This window comes from Urocampus carinirostris, chromosome 10, assembly GCF_059441175.1.
Source record: "Urocampus carinirostris isolate Australia breed hairy pipefish chromosome 10, RoL_Ucar_1.0, whole genome shotgun sequence".
Taxonomy (NCBI): Eukaryota; Metazoa; Chordata; class Actinopteri; order Syngnathiformes; family Syngnathidae; genus Urocampus; species Urocampus carinirostris.
This window is the reverse complement of record NC_142358.1, coordinates 36770434-36790281: the sequence shown is the minus strand read 5'-3', so window position 1 is coordinate 36790281 and position 19848 is coordinate 36770434. Positions and strand designations below refer to the sequence as shown.

Sequence of the window (19848 nt, the reverse complement as noted above, 5' to 3'; positions counted from 1 at the left end):
CACTTTCCGTTCACCCGTGCAAAATATATCAGAATAAGTGTCTAAAATAAATACAAATAAATACATTACAAAAATATACAGTTGCAAATACATATTATACATGAGTTTCACATATTTACAAAGAAAGACGGTACACCGAGAGAGTTTTCAAAGCTTTCAAAATAATAATAAAGCTTTCATCCCAAACGGTGCCTGTGACAGGGCAGTTAATCGAGCGCCGCTAGCGGCCGTTAGAAAAATTACATAAATTGGCCGCATCCCTGAATAAGCCGCAGGGTTGAGAGTTAGGGAAAAAAGTAGCGGCTTATAGTCCGGAATTTACGGTAGTTTTCTGCGCTTAATCTCTATCAATCATGACAGGTTCACTTTATTCACTGTCATAGTCGCTTTCTGTGCTTTCTGTTCTACTCATAGTGAAACAGGTGTCTCCACCCTTCATCCATCTTTCCCACTTCTAACAGCCATTTTAGACCGATGTCCAGCAGTTGAAGTTCCATACGTCACTCTTTAGCGTTTTCTATGACGTTTGCCTTACATGTCACGAAGCGGGTCGGGAAGCAGGAAGTTGGAACTCATTAGCGTAGACGATCTGTCACTTTAATTGAGAAAGAAAAGTTGTCCAACACACAAACGGACCAAAAACAAAACAAAGCAGGCTCAAATGCAGGCAAAACTACAGACTAGGCATTTAACGGGATTAAACAGAACTTGCAGGAATCTCTCAGAATGTTACACCGAAGTCCAACAAGAATAAACAGGTATCAAACAGGCATGAACTGGTTTTCAACAAGGGTAAACAACGATCTGGCAAAGGGCAGTTCCAAAAGGCGCGTTTAAGTACACATAAGAGTAATCAGGAAATGCAGGTCAGCCGATGTCAAGGGGCGGGGCCAGCTGGGCGCCATGACAACCGTGCAGGACATGGCATTACACCACACACAGGACGCAATACACAAAAGGTTTTTTTTTGTGCACGGTACTCAGAAATGTACGGTTGGCCGGATTAAATAACCCAACGGGCCAAAGCCGACCCGCGGGTCTTATTTTTGATGTTCCAAGCCGAGGCCGTCCATTTCGAGTGTTTTGCTAATTGTCATGCCTGGAACTGACCTAAAAAGATGAATAGAAATAGAAACGGGTCAATATTTTCTGTCTAGAAGCTGAAATCAGAACAATTTCTAAATGTCAGTTAACAAATAACGGATAAGTTCAATAGTTGGTGCACCCCTAGTCTAACTAGTTTAGTTAAGTATTTACCCTTTTGCCTGTTGTCTCATAGCTATATGGTGATGAAAATAACTATTTGAACACCCTGCTAGTTTGCTATTTCTCCCACTTAGAAATCATGGAGGGGTCCGAAATTCTCATTGTAGGTGCATGTTCACAGTGAGAGAGATAAACTAAAAAGAAAAATCCGGAAATCACAACGCATGATTTTTTTAAGAAATTATTTATGTGTGATATAGCTACAAATAAGTATTTGAACACCCGAGAAAATGAAGGTTAATATTTGGGTACAGTAGCCCTTGTTTGCTTTTACAGAGGTTAAACGTTTCCTGTAGTCTTTCACTTGGTTTGCACACACTACAGGAGGGATTTTGGCCCACTCCTCCATACAGATCTGCTCTAGTCAGGTTTCTGGGCTTTCGTTGAGAAACACAGAGGACAAGGAATAGTTGTGTGAGCGTATTGTGACAGACATGTTTTGCACTACAGCAACAGTGCCTTTTTAGTAATGTACCCTGATATTTTTGTAGGGCTTTTAATACTAGGGTATTACCGATTACTAGAGTAACTAGGGTGAAAGTAACTGTGTTGTATCACGTCACAAGAAGGGGCTGTTTAGAATAGCACTGCTTCTTCATCAACTGTGAAATGGTAATGAGTACTATGAACCTTCGGATGGAATCTAAATTCTGTTCATGCCTGTTTTTGATGTCGACCGATTCGCCCTATCGTGGGATTGTTGTATCAGCATTTTGACAGCAGCGACTACCTCACTTTAACAAAATAGGAAAGAAAATACAACAAAATTATACCAGAATCGGGCACTGGTAGTAAGGATAGTCAAATGGTTTTCTATGTGAGGATTTATGGAGATATTTTAATTTTGGGGATTCATACCTGTCAAGTTCCAAGGCTCCATGCCCTTACAAACTGTCGTATTTTCCCTTACAAAATACAAAATAATCGTACACCATATTTTTTTCCAAACGTGTTTATATATGTAGTTTAACATGTTATATTGTACATGTGTTTCGTTATATTATATATATTGTTGATTAGCATTTTGTTGTGAGATACTGAGTTGCTCGACATAAATGAGGTTTATTATTAAAAAAAAAAAATCAAAAATTAAGTAGCTTGGACGTTCACTGTAGAAGGAAAAAATACATGCAAATAGAATTAAGTAGAATTTTCAAATTATGAATTCATTTTCTGCATTAAATTATTGTTGGTAATCCCGTAAATGCCGGACACCTGATTATAAGCCGCACCCACCACAATTTTGAGAGGAAAGCCGATTTTGTACATACACAAGCCGCACCTGTATATAAGCCGCATGAGCCCACATTTAAACATGTAACAAACACAAAATTAACCCAAACCCGACTTCAAGTCCCGCGATTGAAACTGAATGTCCTTCATCAAAGTCCACAGTCACAGGCACAGTTTGGATGATACCGGTACTTAAGGTTTGATGCAGACCTGCAGAGTCTGGGTCCCGTTGAAAGTAATCCAAGGAAAAAAGTGTATATTTCCAAAGGTAAGGGTGGGAAAAATATATCAGATGAACGCATTTACTCACGCAACTCCTTTATCTTTAACCAACTTTTTACCCCCTCTTCCTTCCTTGTCTGTCCCTCACCTTTAGCGGTCCCCACTTAAACTTGGCACCCCGCGTTTGTTCTGCCCCTCATTTTTGGTTCACCTGTGCAAATCAGAATAAGTGTCTAAAATAAATACAAATAAATAGATTACAAAAATATACAGTTGCAAATACATATTATACATGGGTTACACATATTTACAAAGAAAGACGGTACACCGAGAGAGTTTTCAAAGCTTTAATAATAATAATATAGCTTTGACAGGGCAGTTAATGGTAGCAACACCCGAGCGCTGCTAGAGGCCGTTAGAAAAATTACATAAATTGGCCGCATCACTGAATAAGCGGCAGGGTAGAAAGTTAGGGAAAAAAGTAGCGGCTTATAGTCCAGAATTTACGGTATACTGATTAAATGGATAACCACTAATCCGTCTTTTTTCCTTTTCTCCTCTTATACTTCATTTTTTCTTAACTTCTTTATACAATATAATAATTTGTAATACAATGCATCAAAGCAAGTGAGCCGTTTGAGAGCCGGCTCTCTTTAATGAGTTGAGCCGAAAAAGCCGGTTCTCTAAAAAGAGACGGACTTCCTTTCACTACAAACCACCCCGATGATGATGCATAATGGGAAATCCCCAGGCGGCAGACGCATGCACACAGTAGCATCAAACCGCTCGCTTCGTTTGCAACGGAAAAAAACGATACCGAGACAGAGGCTACCGCGGCGAACTCGTTTGACTTGATTGATTTGCCGTTCCGTGATAGTCTGTGTATACCGGTTTTTCCGTACAGATTTTCTTGTACGTCGTAAACGTCTTAAAATGCATAATAAACTTACTCTGTACGGCAAAAACGTACATATTGACAGGTATGGGGATTAGTTAGGGAGGGCACTATGTACAGTTCTACTCTTATACTAGTGTTTTGCGATGGTCAGCAACATTTCCCGTCAGCGTTTATTCAACTCCCATACAAAGAATATAGCTCATACATTAAACACTTGAAGAAATGTATATATTCTCAGCGAAATATAACAGTTCCAGAATCTATTAGCGCGCAAGACGGCTCATTACGTTCCGCCATTGTCTCGCGTGAAGCTAGCTGACGAGCGCAAAAAACAGCACAGCCTATCACAAGAACGCATGACATTTTCCATTGTTCTCGCTTAAGCCCGTTTTCCGGCCTTGCGCGCGGTTGTCGGAGCTAATCTGGTAACGGCGGATAATTAGCATTGATTTAAAGTTGACACCATTGTTATTAGCCGTGACATAAGCTTTGTCTCGGGAGTTTTCATTGTGACTCGTCTTGTTTTTTGTTGCGTTAGGGTTGTCGGGATTTATTTAGTGGATTAAACGTCTGCATTGTGTTGTTGTATGGGACTACTGTGTATTTGGTTTGAGTTGTTAATAATGGAGATACGGACGAATTAGGTTAGCTAACAATGCGTAAAATAATGAAGTTTCGAGTCTTTTAAATGGTTTTCATTTCAGGTCATAGTTTGGCTAACAGTCTTCCTCAATCTCTGTTAGCCTAGGCACACTTTTTTTTAATGAAAACAATCTTGGAAGCGTACATGTGTTGAATGTTAAAAATGTCGTATCACGGTATATTATTTTATAAGTACCGTAAATTCCGGACTATAAGCCGCTGTTTTTTTTCCCAAATGTTCAGCCCTGCGGCTTATTCAGTGAAGCGGCTAATTTATGGAATTTTTCTAACGGTCACCAGCGGCGCAGGAGTTAAAGAGTAAGATTAAGACCAGTAGAATGTGTACGTCAAGAAAGACTGCAGTCGCTAAAGTTTAGCATATATTTTCTGTAAAGTTAAAGTACGTTCGGATAATGGGGAAGACGCCCTTGATGGCGATAGTTATGAGGAGGATCTACCGTCAACTTCACAATTACGGGATGCTTTCTTTTGACAGACACGTTTGATGCATTGCGAGCGTGATCCTACTAGCGTGTTGGTACCTTTCCAAGGCACGGTTTGGGATAAAAGTTATATTATTATTATTAAAGCTATGAAAACTCTCTCGGTGTACAGTCTTTCTTCGTAAATATGTGTAACCATGTATAATATGTATTTGCAACTGTATATTTTTGTAATGTATTTATTTTAGAGATTTATTCTGTTATGTGTTCTACGGACGAATCAAAAATAAGAGGCGGAGCAAACGCGGGCTGATGGGAAATGTGGTAAAGCTGAGTTACCGGTAGATCTGTCTGTTGTCGCAGCGGACAATAGCGGATATATATTTTTCCCACCCTTAACTTTGGAAATATACATTTTGTTTCCTTGGATTGCTTTCAACGGGACCCCGACTTTACAATTCTGCATCAAACCTTAATTACGGGTATCATCTTCTATTTGTGATATCAACTGTAATTCAGGATTTGTGTACTAAGGCTTTAGGGCTAGGACCTTAGCTTGGCCTTTTGGCTGAGAGTAAGTGTCCCGGCTCCTAGGCTTTGTAGCGTATTATGAACTGACCGATAACGGATAATGGATAAGATTTATGAACAAGCTAAATAACCCTTAAAACCCCTACCCCCCCCTACAATTGCTGAATTTATGGCCTGGTCCGGATGTGGGCGCCCGCGGCTTTTACATGGGTGCGGTTCGTGTAAGTGCAAAAGTATCAAATCTTCCTAAAAGTGGTGGGTGCGGCTTATAATCAGGTGTGCTCTGTAGTCCAGAATTTACGGTAATATCATTTTTTTTTAAAGGAAAATATTTGCAACCAACGTATCAGAACCTGCTAGCTAGATAGCCCTATGTGCAATTTAAAGGGGAAAAAGTGCATATGCGTTTATGGAGCGTCCACACGGAGATGCCAATGATATCTTAAAGGTTTCAGAACGACAGCCTGCTAAACACCTCACAAGCGCTAAATGCAAAATGACAACCAGCAAATTGAGCACAGCCATAAATAGTATTTTTGCATCGAGTTCATGTCGACAAAAAGTGATGAGAACAGTGTCAATTTCGTACAAGAAGAAAGTTAACACCGAGTTTGAGGCATGCTGTCTCACTTGGGCTGCTACTTAAGCTAATTAGACACATAAACAACAGTCCATGCCTTGTAAGAAGTAGTGAAATAATTGTTCTGTTAAAGGCACAGAACTTCAGAATACCCCATTTGTCATTGTTTTGGGGATTTATTTATTATTCTGTAAGTTAAATGATTAATTTTGGTCAGTAATTCGTAGAGCCCACAAGCCTAGTGAGAATAAGATGAATGAAAGAATGAGTAGCCAGTGCTACTTTGGCGTGCGTCTTTTAGGTCGTGATTTAAGCCGTAGGGGCGCCATGGAATCCAGGACACTAGCCAGGGTAGCATAAAACTCATTCATGAGTGAGTCAATAGAGCCTTTATATAAAGGACACTGGTTCTGTTGGTACTATACAAAATCATGCATGGACTTGCTCCCTCATAAGATATATCAGATCTAATTTCCCCAGATCTTTCGGTCCGGAGCCTCCGCTCTGAAAATGCTGGTCTACTAGTGATCCCAAGAGCCAAGAAGAGATCCACAGGTTCAAGAGCGTTGTCCATTCAGGCCCCAGTGCTTGAAAAGCTCTTACCCCTGAGATTCAATCTGCCATCTCAGTGGAACTGTTTAAATCTAGGCTTAAATAACACTTCTATTCTATAGCATACGAATAACCTATAAAATATAGGTTATAAATATATGTTGACAATATCTGTGTATTATTTGTTATTGCAACATCCATTGCAGCCTGGTCATTCTGGAAAGGGGATTACCTCATGTGCGGTCCCTTCTCAAGGTTTCTTCATTTTACTCATGTTGAGGTTTTTGAGTTTTTCCTTGCCCTCATGTAGGTTTTAGATCAGGGGATGGTGTCATAATAGTCTGTGGTTTGCTATAATTTATGGTCTGTGCAGCCCTTTGACTTGACTTACACAATTACCTTATTTTTTAAGTAACTGAGTACTATGTAGTATCTAAGTTTTATTACAAGTAACATTTTCATTTAAGTTCTGCATTGTCTCGAAACAAAATTGACACACAGTGTTGCAAATACTTTCTTGGAAGTTTTTTTCCCTTTCTTTTTTAAATAATATAACAAAAATCTCATCTCATCTCATCAGCTGTACCGCTTATCCTTATTAGGGTCGCGCGGGGGGCTGGAGCCCATCCCAACCGTCTCCGGGCAGCGGGCAGGGGACACCCTGAACTGGTTGCCAGCCAATCGCAGGATAACAAAAATACATTAAGTAAATACAGTAAATATGTGAAAGGTTCAGTCATGTTTCAGTATTTCCTAAATCCTAAACAAAGCCTGCATAATGTAGCTATAGCTAAATATTATTGACTATATTTTCCTTACTGGAATATAAGGCACACCAAGAAATTTCTAGCAAATTCGGGTAAATTTAGGGTCCAAAAAACATGGTGAATGTGTAAATAGTTGAGAGTCCTCTTTCAGTATCTCCTTCTAAACAGAGTTTGCATGTATAAGCTATGGCTAAATCGTATCGCCCGTATTTTCGGGTTTTCAAGGCGCACTGGAATAAAAGGCGCACCTTTGATTTCCTGGCAAATTTGGGGATTTTTCTGCACCTTTTGGTCCAGGAAATTCAGCAAATGTGTCATAATCCTTTTTCATTTTTAACAAAAGTTGCTCGTATAAGCTATAGCTACATTTTACCGACTGTATTTTTCGGTATTTTAGGTGCACTGGGTTAAAAGAAACGCCTTTGAATTTCCGGCAAATATGTGTCTTCTAACCTTGAAAATAACGGTAAAAAGTACTTAATCCCTTTTCAGTATTTCCTTCTTGCATGTATTAACTGTAGCTAGCTAGCTAGCTAACTAGCTTTTTCTGTTTATAACTGCCAGGAAAGGTTCTCAATTTCAAAATCTACTCATCCCTTAAAGGCTTTTGTCTTCTTGACTTTCTTATTTCTTACTGGTGTTTTTTTGTGGTTTCTCTTGACTCTTTCCATTTAGATGCTCCCACTACCTTCCCCACACCCACCACCAACCCCGTCAACACGCAAGGTACTGTACCCACTTGCCCCTCTTTCTTTACCGGACGAATGCACACTACTATTCAAAAATATTCAGATAATTCAGTTATTTTCATGAAAAAGTCACACTTTTTTATTTATCAAATGAATTTTGCAATATCTGTGTTATTTTGTTCCTTTTGTTGGCTTGTCTCAGAATTGGCTTTTTTGTGTGTTCTCTGAAGGGAGTAGTACACACCGTTGTAGGAGATCTTAAGTTGTGTGGCAATTTCTCACATAGAATAGCTTTAGGTTCATATAACAAAAATCTAAAGTCAACACGCAAAGTATTTTCCGGCTTTTTTGCCACTCTGCCTTGACAGCCAGAATTTTGGAGTCACCTTCTCACTGTAGATGTTGACACTGGTGTTTTGTGGGTACTATTTCACCAAACTGCTTGTTGAAGACTCATAAGGCATCTAAGACTCTAATGTACCTGTACTTGCTTGGTTGTACGGTGCCCCACCCTCCACTTATTTCTCTACTCTGTTTGTGCTATTCTCTGAAGGGAGTAGTACACACTGTTGTAGGAGATCTTAAGTTTTGTGGCAATTTCTCACATAGAATAGCTTTAGGTTCTTATAACAGAAATTTAAAGTCAACACACAAAAGTTTTTATTTTCTGGCTTTTTTGCCACTTTGCCTTGACAGCCAGAATTTTTAAATCACCTTGTCACTGTAGATGTTGACACCGGTGTTTTGTGGGTACTATTTCACCAAACTGCTTGTTGAAGACTCATAAGGCGTCTAAGACTCTAATGTACCTGTACTTGCTTGGTTGTACGGTGCCCCACCCTCCACTTATTTTTCTACTCTGTTTGTGCTGTTCTCTGAAGGGAGTAGTACACACCGTTGAAGGAGATCTTAAGTTTTGTGGCAATTTCTCACATAGAATAGCTTTAGGTTCTGAAATCTAAAGTCAACACACAAAAGTTCAATTTTCTGGCTTTTTTGCCACTCTGCTTTGACAGCCAGAATTTTGGAGTCACCTTGTCACTGTAGATTTTGACACTGGTGTTTTGTGGGTATTATTTAACCAAACTGCTTGTTGAAGCCCCAACAGGCGTCTAAGACTCTAATGTACCTGTACTCGCTTGGTTGTACGGTGCCCCACCCTCCACTTATTTTTCTACTCTGTTTGTGCTGTTCTCTGAAGGGAGTAGTACACACTGTTGTAGGAGATCTTAAGTTTTGTGGCAATTTCTCACATAGAATAGCTTTTGGTTCTTATAACAGAAATCTAAAGTCAACACACAAAAGTTCTTATTTTCTGGCCATCCACAATAATGGTCAATAATTGTAATGTGGGATGACTAATATAATAGATATCTTGATCAATATTAGATTAGATGTTGAGGTATTTTAACTCACTCATTGCCACTGACGGCTATGGATATGAATGGTATTGAAGAATGAAGAAAACCCATTGAGATTGTTTCTGAATATACTAACAAATACGTGTTATAATATTATAAGTGACAATGGAAAAATAATGAATAAGTCAAAACGTTTGGCAGTAGAAGACAAAAGTCATTTAGGAGCAGGTCTCTTATTAACGTCAGTGATTTCGAGTGACTTGCTATTTGTGTTTTGTGATAAATAAATAAACAATTTTTAGATAAAACGATGATGGGAATACAAATCAGTGGATATTTACTATCCAGGAGCTGAAATTAGGACAATTTTTAATTGTCAGTTTTGAAATTGGATCAATAGTTGTTGCACCTCTAGTCTTAACTAATTTAGTTTAAATTATTCATAATTTTGCCTGCTTCATGGCTATACATCAAGATGATGATGCAGCTACAATCATTATAATAACACATTTTTCTTCAAAGTGCCTGTCAGGACAACCAAGGTCGCCAAAAATAAAAAAACAAGAATAGAACAAATAAGTAATAAATAACAAATAAAAACACAATAGAGTTAAAAAGGAGTGGTGTGTGAGGCAGATGATCATGAAAGTATCAAAAGGCTGGTTTTGAGTTCAGATTTCAAAGTGGACAGGGTGGCAGAATTCGGGAGGTCAGGCGGCAATGAGTTCCAGAGCTGGGGGACTGAGCGGCTGAAAGCTCTGCTCCCTTATGGAGCTGAGACGGGAAGCGGGTATGAATGAATGAATGAAAACTGTATTTCTAACATTAAAATAAAAACAGAACAAAAACAATAACTCAACAACAAAATAATGTTACTGTCAAACTCATTTGAACTCGGGGGCCACATGATAGAACAAACATTATCTCGTGGGCCTGACTAGTAAATTAGAGAGAAAGGGGGGAAAAAGAGAAATAAATAAGAGAAAGAGAGGGAGAGAAAAAGACAGAGGCTGGCACAAAGAAAAATGAAAAGAAAGAAAGAGAGAAAAGGGAGAAAAGACAGAGAGAAAGACAGAAAAGAGTAAGAGAACGAGAGAGAGAGAACATGAGATAAAAAGAGAAATAGTGAGAGGGGCGAAAGAAAGACAGGTAGAAAGAAACAAATCCAAAGACAAATAGATAAGGACAGAAAAAAACAGAAGGAGAGAAAGAGAGAAGGGGAAAGCAAGAGAGAGGGAGAGAAAGAGAAAAGGAAAAAAGGAAGAGAGAGCAAAAGAATGTAAAAAGTCAAAGAAAGAAAAAGAGGAACAAAGAAAGAGAAAAGGAGAGACAGAGCATGAAAGAGTGAGAAAGAGAGCAAGATGAAAAGGAAAAGGAATAGAGAGAGAGTGAGGGAGAGAGGGAGAGAGAGAGAAATAAATACAAGTTCAGTGTCTTTGTGAGAGACACCTGGCTTTGGCAACATCAAGTGGACATATTTCAACCTGCAGCTTGTTTTTCTCTTGCGCTTCTCTGAGTGTTGTCTCACGGGCCGGATTCAATCCCTTAGCGGGCCAGATCCGGCCCGCGGGCCGCCTGTTTGACACCACTGATAATATGTTCGAAAGGGGGAAGTAAGAAGCAGATTTTCCCTACCCCTTCATCTTCCCTATTAAATACACCAATGATAATAACAACAATATTAATAATATTAATAATAACAGTTATGATATAACAATAGCAACAATAACAACAAAATTAACCATAGTTGTAGACGCACTATTTCCTCTTGTATCATACCCCATTTTCTTCATCTCTGTATTCCGCCGGTAATATTTTTTTGTATTTAAATTGGAACGTGAGAATAGTTGGATCATGTCTTGTAAATTGTTCCCAAGTTTGACTCCACACACAGACACACACATACTTTTCCTGGTGGTTCTCACTTCATAATCCCAAAGGTGAGAACCACCAGGAAAAGTATGTGTGTGTATGTGTGTGGAGTCAAACTTTGGAATAGTGAGATGGAAGGAGGAGAATGATCTGAGAGTGTGGGATGGCATGGCAATATGAAGTAGGTCGGAGAGGTTGAGAGTGTCAAGGTTATGAATGGCCATTTAGGTGTCGAAAAGGATTTTGTAGTAGATTCTGTGGTTGATTCGGAACCAGTGGAGTTGATGAAGGACAGGGGTGGTGTGATAGCAAAAAGGGGTTTTTGGTGTTGAGTTATGGACCAGCTGAAGTTCATGGAGGGACTTTTGGAGGTAAACTGTGACTCTTCACTGAGGATAAAGAATATATGTTTGTGATTACCAGTGTCTGAAACTCATGACAAAAAGTTACTATTGGCTAAAGTTGTTCGGAGGTAAAGGGGGCGGATCCTTATTATCATTTACAGGCTGGCATAGGCTAAAGGGGCGAAACAAAGCCTGCAATTGGCCGAAAAAGATGAATGTGAATCACACGTTGGGTTGCACTACGGCATAGAGAAAACATTGTTTACTATTCTGTATTTGTAAATATTTGACTCTCCCGGATTTACGACACTCACGGTTGTAAGAAGACCATGGTTACGTATCATTATTGAACGTGATGGCGGCAAGAGAACTTAGGTGAGCTATGCGGCTTTATATTTTCCCGGTATCTTGTTTTAGAACGATCTTGATGTTTCTGTGATGAGTCTATTTTTAAAGTAAATTCAATTCAAAGTGTTTATTGTCATATGCACAGTAAAGAACCCCGTTTCCCTGTCCACACAGTTGCCAGCAAAAAATAAAATGGAAACTAAGAAATGTTTGGCATTTCTTAAATCCCAAGACTTTAACCTTCCGAATGATATTTGGAAGGATGCATTTGAGTGATTGGTGACATCGTATAGACACCGTTTCCGTACATGTCTGAGACACGTATTTGCTTCTTTGCGAGCTTTCGGAATGTTAAGGGGGTAATAAGTTGGACTGAAACATCTGACTGTTTTGTCGACTTTCCCATTGTAGCGCCTTATAATCCGGTGCGTATGGAGAAATATAGGACCAAAAACTATTTTTTGGGGGTGCGCCCTATAACCCGCTGCGCCTTATAGTGCGGAAAATACGGTATATGACATCGCTGTGTTCCATCTGCCATCAGTACGTCCCTGTATTTACTCATCTTCATTCATGCAATGTTTGTGTTGCGTCGTTTGCTACAAGCCACGTGAGCTCCTCTTTCCACAATACTTTTAATGTTCACGTTTTGTATCGTCATTCATTTTGCTAGCTTCTTTTGAATCTTTCTCCTGGGGCTGAGGTTTTGGCCTGATTCCTAACCACTTTTCCATTTTTCTTGTGTTCTCTGTGCTTCTAATATTGATATACGCCCTTGACAATGATCAGGGTGTATTACTGATTACTTTCCTGTTATCTTTAAAGAAAAACATGATATTTTTTTGAAAAATAAGGACATTTGAAAGCGACCTCAAACTTTGTAACGGTAGCGTACGAGTGTATGATTCTTTGTGGACAGGCAGTTCTCATCAGATAGTCGCTGACGGGTGACATTGAGGACAGGATGCGGGGTTCCGTCCGTGCACCCCAGCAGTGTGTTTGAGCCCTTTCGCTTTGCTAATCTTATCAGCATCTGCAGCTGTATCTCGCCACCCAAAGCCGTCCGTCATACCGGAAAAGCTTTTACGGCTCGCATTCTGTCTTTGTGAGCTAGGACAACCCAAAAAGAGAAGAAAAAAAAACATCAATAATCATTTAGGTAAATGAAAGACGGATCGTTGGCCGACTGCCCGTCGTACGTTTGATTGGGCTTTGGATGTTTCTCAATAGGAGTAGCTCTTGAAACGCGACGTCAAGGCTCCGCGCTCGGCAAGGACGCCGGGGGAGGTGGCATTTTGGATATGCCACAATGTGACATTTGCAAAAAAAAAAAAAAAAAGGGAAAAATCTGCTTAAAGAACAGGTCAGCGGGAGACTCAACTGATGTATGTTCAAAAGGATGAATATACCCGCCTCTGCACTACGGTCAACACTTTATGCATAAACGTCTTTGCAAGGTTTAGATAGATAGATAGATACTTTATTCATCCCCGTAGGGAAATTCACACTTCCAGCAGTCTACCCCGTTGTTTATTAACAGATGAACATGATGCCCTTGGGGTGCTTGTAGCGAAGTGGATGACGTCACGCCAGTCCAAAAATTCGACATCCCTGCGGCAGATGGAAAACTTTTCTTTGTGAAAATCCAGGGATACACCACCTCGTGTTAGCAAGTCCGCCTCCTCTCCGATTCCCCCCGGCTTTCGTGTCTCTGTTTAGCGGCGTTGAAGCCGGATTGCTCCGGGTAGCTCCGGGTGGCTACACGTTAGCGTCCGGAATGCTAAACGTGAGCCACGTTTCCGCAAAACACAGCAACTGCGCACCCTGTGCGCTTCTATGTTTTCCACCAGCACTCGATGATCTTATTTGGTCGTGAGTTCGCATTTACCATGATTACGGATGGTACCGAAGACTTATAACGCCGCTAGCCGCTTCGCTAGCTCCGGCTTTCCTTCCACGATAGGCCCCTTCATCACGCCGGCACGAGAATTTTTCAGGGCAAGGAGTTGAAATTCCTTGAATACAAAACCCATGTCCATAGGATAGAAGTAATCCATAGTGTAGTTGTCAAAACGGGAAGAAAAAACACCGAAGATAGGAGCAGACAATAAAACAATAGGGCAGCTGCTGGAAAAGGCAGCCGCTCGTGGCAGCGCCGCTTTGATCTGATTCAGTCCATTTTATCGAACATGAAAAAATATTTATCCATGGAAAAATAAAACAGCGTACGGTAGCGTAGTGCAAAAAAAGTATTTGCAGGGTTGGGTAGGGTTACTTTAACTGGATTACATGACTTTTGGATTACTCCAATACCAAATATGCGAATATGTCACGGACTGGACCGGGAGGCAGGAAGTGTGAACTCATTTGCGTTACGATCTGTTACTTTTATTTAGAAAATAAAAGTTGTCCAACACGCAGGGACCAAAGACAAAACAAAAACAGGCTTACAGGCAATCCGAAATTCAAACTGATAATACTCACAAAAACAGGCTTAAAGGCAATAACTCAGAACAGACGGGCACGAACAGGTCTTTCCTCGAGTCAAACAAAACAAAACAATGGTCTCGCAACCGGCAGTCCCAAAACGAGCCCTTAAGAATCCCACACGCAATTAAGTCAATCTGTGTCAGCCGGTGTCGACCAGCTGGGTGTCATGGCGACCATGCAGGACATGACAGAATAAAAGACAAAAGAAACTAAATATGAATAAAATGATGACTCACAACACGTGGTAAGCTTTCTCTCCTGGCTATGATCTCTTTGATCGCCGGCAAAACGAACATCAAATGCGACAGAAACAAAATGAAAATCAATCCAAACAGCTTGCCAACATCATTTTTGCCGTTCCATGTATTCCGTTACTCTCCAAGCCTGCACAAAATTGAGTCATTTTATGCCTTGGTGAAAACAGTACTCTCTAAAAACACTTTAACAACACTGCTAGGCTAGCAAAAGTAAGCTAGCTTTTGCATGATTTATTGCTAAAAAACGGATTATAGTATATATTTTAAAGAGATTTCGAGAATCAGATTTTCTTTCTTAGGGTGTTTTTTGGTGTAAAATTTACTCTGTCAGTCCCCCTTTCGTCTTTTTCTTGCCCCCCCACAAAGTGATTTCTCTTTCCTCTTCTCTTAGCCGCTAATTCTCCGTTTATTTCAGCGTTTTTTTCCTTCATAAACCGTCGCCGCGAACGAAGGTTAATACTCTACGGTGCATGACGCTGCACTTTCCCAAGCTCCTAAACGCAGCCATCATCTCTTCCCCCTCGTTTGTAACACGGTGAAAAGAGGAAAAGGGATTTAGCGCAATTTATTCATGGAGCGCTGCTGGGAAGATGTAATTCGGCCCTTGTGGCGTTTTCTGACTCCTCTCGACGTTGTGTGGCCCCGCAAAGCCTTCTATCTCCAGATTGCTTGGCGACACCTTAATCGACTGAAATAGTAGAAGCCCATAAAGCACAATTTACCTTAAACAGTTGTTTGTTATGTTAACATGCAGGTAATAATCCGACTAGTAGTCGGATTATGTAAAGCCATCTAAACGCGCTCAGTAATCGGATTAAGGTCTTAGTCCCGGGGTCGGGAACCTATTGCTCACGAGCCATGTATGGCTCCTCTCCTGAGTACATATCTATCTATCTGTCTATCTATCTCTATATATATATCTCTATCTCTTTCTCTCTCACTCATTTTCACTCTTTCCCTCTCACTTTTTCTCTATGTCTCTATCTATCTGTCTGTCTGTCTGTCTGTCTATCGTATCTGTCTATCATACCTGTATCTGTCTGTCAATCTGTCTATCCCTTTCTCTCACACTTATTCTGTCTCTTTCTCTCTCACTTGTTCTCTCTCTATCTCTTTCTATTGATCAATCTATCATTCTCTGTCTGTCTGTCTGTCTCTATCCCTTTCTCTCTCACCCGTTCTCTCTCTCTTTCTCACTTTATCTATTTTACTGTCCATTAGTCCGTCTGTCTGTCTGTCTGTCTATCGTATCTGTCTATGTTATCTGTCTATGGTATCTGTCTATCATATCCGTCTGTCAATCTGTCTATCCCTTTCTCTCACACTTATTATCTCTCTCTTTCTCTCTCACTTTTTCTCTCTCTATCTCTTTCTATCGATCAATCTATCATTCTCTGTCTGTGTCTGTCTGTCTGTCCGTCTGTCTCTATCCCTTTCTCTCTCACCCGTTCTCTCTCTCTTTCTCACTTTATCTATTTTAATGTCCATTAGTCCGTCTGTCTGTCTGTCTATCGTATCTGTCTATGTTATCTGTCTTATGGTATCTGTCTATCATATCCGTCTTTCAATCTGTCTATCCCTTTCTCTCACACTTATTATCTCTCTCTTTCTCTCTCACTTTTTCTCTCTCTATCTCTTTCTATCGATCAATCTATCATTCTCTGTCTGTGTCTGTCTGTCTGTCCGTCTGTCTCTATCCCTTTCTCTCTCACCCGTTCTCTCTCTCTTTCTCACTTTATCTATTTTAATGTCCATTAGTCCGTCTGTCTGTCTGTCTATCGTATCTGTCTATGTTATCTGTCTTATGGTATCTGTCTATCATATCCGTCTTTCAATCTGTCTATCCCTTTCTCTCACACTTATTGTCTCTCTCTTTCTCTCTCACTTGTTCTCTCTCTCTTTCTCATTTTATCTATCTATCTGTCCATCTGTCTGTCTGTCTGTCTGTCTGTCTATGGTATCTGTGTATGGTATCTGTCTATCATTTCTGTCTATCCCTTTCTCTCACACTTATTCTGTCTCTTTCTCTCTCACTTGTTCTCTCTCTATCTCTTTCTATCGAGCAATCTATCATTCTCTGTCTGTGTCTGTCTGTCTGTCTGTCTGTCTCTATCCCTTTCTTTCTCACCCGTTCTCTCTCTCTATCTCACTTTATCTATTTCACTGTCCATTAGTCCGTCTGTCTGTCTATCGTATCTGTCTATGTTATCTGTCTTATGGTATCTGTCTATCATATCCGTCTTTCAATCTGTCTATCCCTTTCTCTCACACTTATTGTCTCTCTCTTTCTCTCTCACTTGTTCTCTCTCTCTTTCTCACTTTATCTATCTATCTGTCCATCTGTCGGTCTGTCTATGGTATCTGTGTATGGTATCTGTCTATCATTTCTGTCTATCCCTTTCTCTCTCACACTTATTCTCTCTCTCTTTCTCTCTCACTTGTAGTCTTTCTATCTCTTTCTATCGATCAATCTATGTATCTGTCGGTGTCTGGCTGTCTATATCCCTTTCTCTCTCAATCGTTCTCTCTCTCTTTTTCACTGTATCTATCCATCTGTCCATCTGTCTGTCTGTCTGTCTATGGGATCCGTCTATCATATCAGTCTGTCAATCTGTCTATCCCTTTCTCTCACACTTATTCTCTCTCTCTTTCTCTCTCACTTGTTCTCTCTCTATTTCTTTCTATCGATCAATCCATCTATCTGTCTGTCTGTCTGTCTCTATCCCTTTCTCTTTCACTCGTTCTCTCTCTCTCTTTCTCACTTTATCTGTCCATCTGTCCGTCTGTCTATGGTACCTGTCTATGGTATCCGTCTATCATATCTGTCTGTCAATCTGTATATCCCTTTCTCTCACACTTATTCTCTCTCTCTTTCTCTCTCACTTGTTCTCTCTCTATCTCTTACTATCGATCAATCTATCTATCTGTCTGTGTGTGTCTGTCTGTCTCTATCCCTTTCTCTCTCACTTGTTCTCTCTCTCTTTCTCACTTTATCTGTCCATCTGTCCGTCTGTATGTCTGTCTGTCTGTCTATCATATCCGTCTGTCAATCCGTCCATCCCTTTCTCTCACACTTATTCTCTCTCTCTTTCTCTCTCACTAAAATTATGACTCACAACACGTGGTAAGCTTTCTCTCCTGGCTTTGATCCCTTCGATCTCCAGCAAAATTAACATCAAATGCGACAGAAACAAAATGAAAATAAATCCAAACAGCTTGCCAACATCATTTTTGCCGTTCCATGTGTTCCGTTCCTCCCCAAGCCTGCACAAAATTGAGTCATTTTATTCATATTTAGTTTCTTTTGTCTTTTATTAGCATATTTGGTATTGGAGTAATCCAAAAGTAATTGAAAGTAATCCAGTTAAAGTAACCCTACCAACCCTATAAACAACGTATTTTTTATTGTTTTTTTTAGTCAAACAAACATTCAATCAGATCATCAAAGCATCAAAGTCCATCCTTTGAGATCCATCCAGGTTAGAAATCACGTGTTGCCGCCATCACCGCACTTGTAATTGTCGTACCCAGAGTCGGTCGGGAAAGAAGACGAAGCAGCACGTCGAGCACAAAAGAGGCTTTTCAGTAGGTGTGGAGTGTCAGCCATTGTTGCGCTCGACTTTGATTCCGGGCGACAAGTTCTCTTTCTTTGTCGTGGCGGCGTAAACGTCTGCCGCCTCCTTTGGTGTTTGCCCAAACTTTCAAAAGAAGTTCAAATTGTCGGGTCTCCGAGGGTGCGAACCTCTCGGGAGAAAGATAAGTCGGCCTTTTTGAAAGAGTGCTTCTCGGCGGAGGTGTTTGGAGGTGTCTCGCAATGAGTTTTATTTTCTACGAAGAGACGTTTACCGGGGAAGTACAACTATGTCCTTGACGTTTCAGGGTAGAACTTGGTACTGTTAACTCACTGTTCATGCCTTGGCGGTTCTTCTCAAGGTTTCTTCATTTTCCTCATGTTGGGGTTTTTGAGTTTTTCCTTGCCCTCATGTTGGTTCCAGATCAGGGGATGGTGTCATAATAGTCTGAAAAAATAGTCTGCGTAATAACTCTTTGTGATTAAGGGCGTCACAAATAGAACTTGGTACTGTTTACTCACTGTTCATGCCTTGGCGGTCCCTTCTCAAGGTTTCTTCATTTTCCTCATGTTGAGGTTTTTGAGTTTTTCCTTGCCCTCATGTTGGTTCCAGATCAGGGGATGGTGTCATAATAGTCTGAAAAAATAGTCTGTGTAATAACTCTTTGTGGTTAAGGGCATCACAAATAGAACTTGGTACTGTTTACTCACTGTTCATGCCTTGGCGGTCCCTTCTCAGGGTTTCTTCATTTTCCTCATGTTGAGGTTTTTGAGTTTTTCCTTGCCCTCATGTTGGTTCCAGATCAGGGGATGGTGTCATAATAGTCTGAAAAAATAGTCTGCGTAATAACTCTTTGTGATTAAGGGCGTCACAAATAGAACTTGGTACTGTTTACTCACTGTTCATGCCTTGGCGGTCCCTTCTCAAGGTTTCTTCATTTTCCTCATGTTGAGGTTTTTGAGTTTTTCCTTGCCCTCATGTTGGTTCCAGATCAGGGGATGGTGTCATAATAGTCTGAAAAAATAGTCTGTGTAATAACTCTTTGTGGTTAAGGGCGTCACAAATAGAACTTGGTACTGTTTACTCACTGTTCATGCCTTGGCGGTCCCTTCTCAGGGTTTCTTCATTTTCCTCATGTTGAGGTTTTTGAGTTTTTCCTTGCCCTCATGTTGGTTCCAGATCAGGGGATGGTGTCATAATAGTCTGAAAAAATAGTCTGTGTAATAACTCTTTGTGGTTAAGGGCGTCACAAATAGAACTTGGTACTGTTTACTCACTGTTCATGCCTTGGCGGTCCCTTCTCAGGGTTTCTTCATTTTCCTCATGTTGAGGTTTTTGAGTTTTTCCTTGCCCTCATGTTGGTTCCAGATCAGGGGATGGTGTCATAATAGTCTGAAAAAATAGTCTGCGTAATAACTCTTTGTGATTAAGGGCGTCACAAATAGAACTTGGTACTGTTTACTCACTGTTCATGCCTTGGCGGTCCCTTCTCAAGGTTTCTTCATTTTCCTCATGTTGAGGTTTTTGAGTTTTTCCTTGCCCTCATGTTGGTTCCAGATCAGGGGATGGTGTCATAATAGTCTGAAAAAATAGTCTGTGTAATAACTCTTTGTGGTTAAGGGCGTCACAAATAGAACTTGGTACTGTTTACTCACTGTTCATGCCTTGGCGGTCCCTTCTCAGGGTTTCTTCATTTTCCTCATGTTGAGGTTTTTGAGTTTTTCCTTGCCCTCATGTTGGTTCCAGATCAGGGGATGGTGTCATAATAGTCTGAAAAAATA

General features: G+C 40.4%; 1 protein-coding gene across 1 annotated transcript in view; it reads left to right on the top strand.

Moving 5' to 3' along the window:
• Positions 1 to 19848, top strand: part of cadm1b (cell adhesion molecule 1b) — a 722615-nt gene that overhangs the window by 659925 nt on the left and 42842 nt on the right. The window contains exon 15 of the mRNA XM_088345365.1: positions 7810 to 7860. Coding sequence (XP_088201491.1) covers positions 7810 to 7860 — 51 coding nt within the window. The remainder of the gene's footprint in view (positions 1 to 7809; positions 7861 to 19848) is intronic.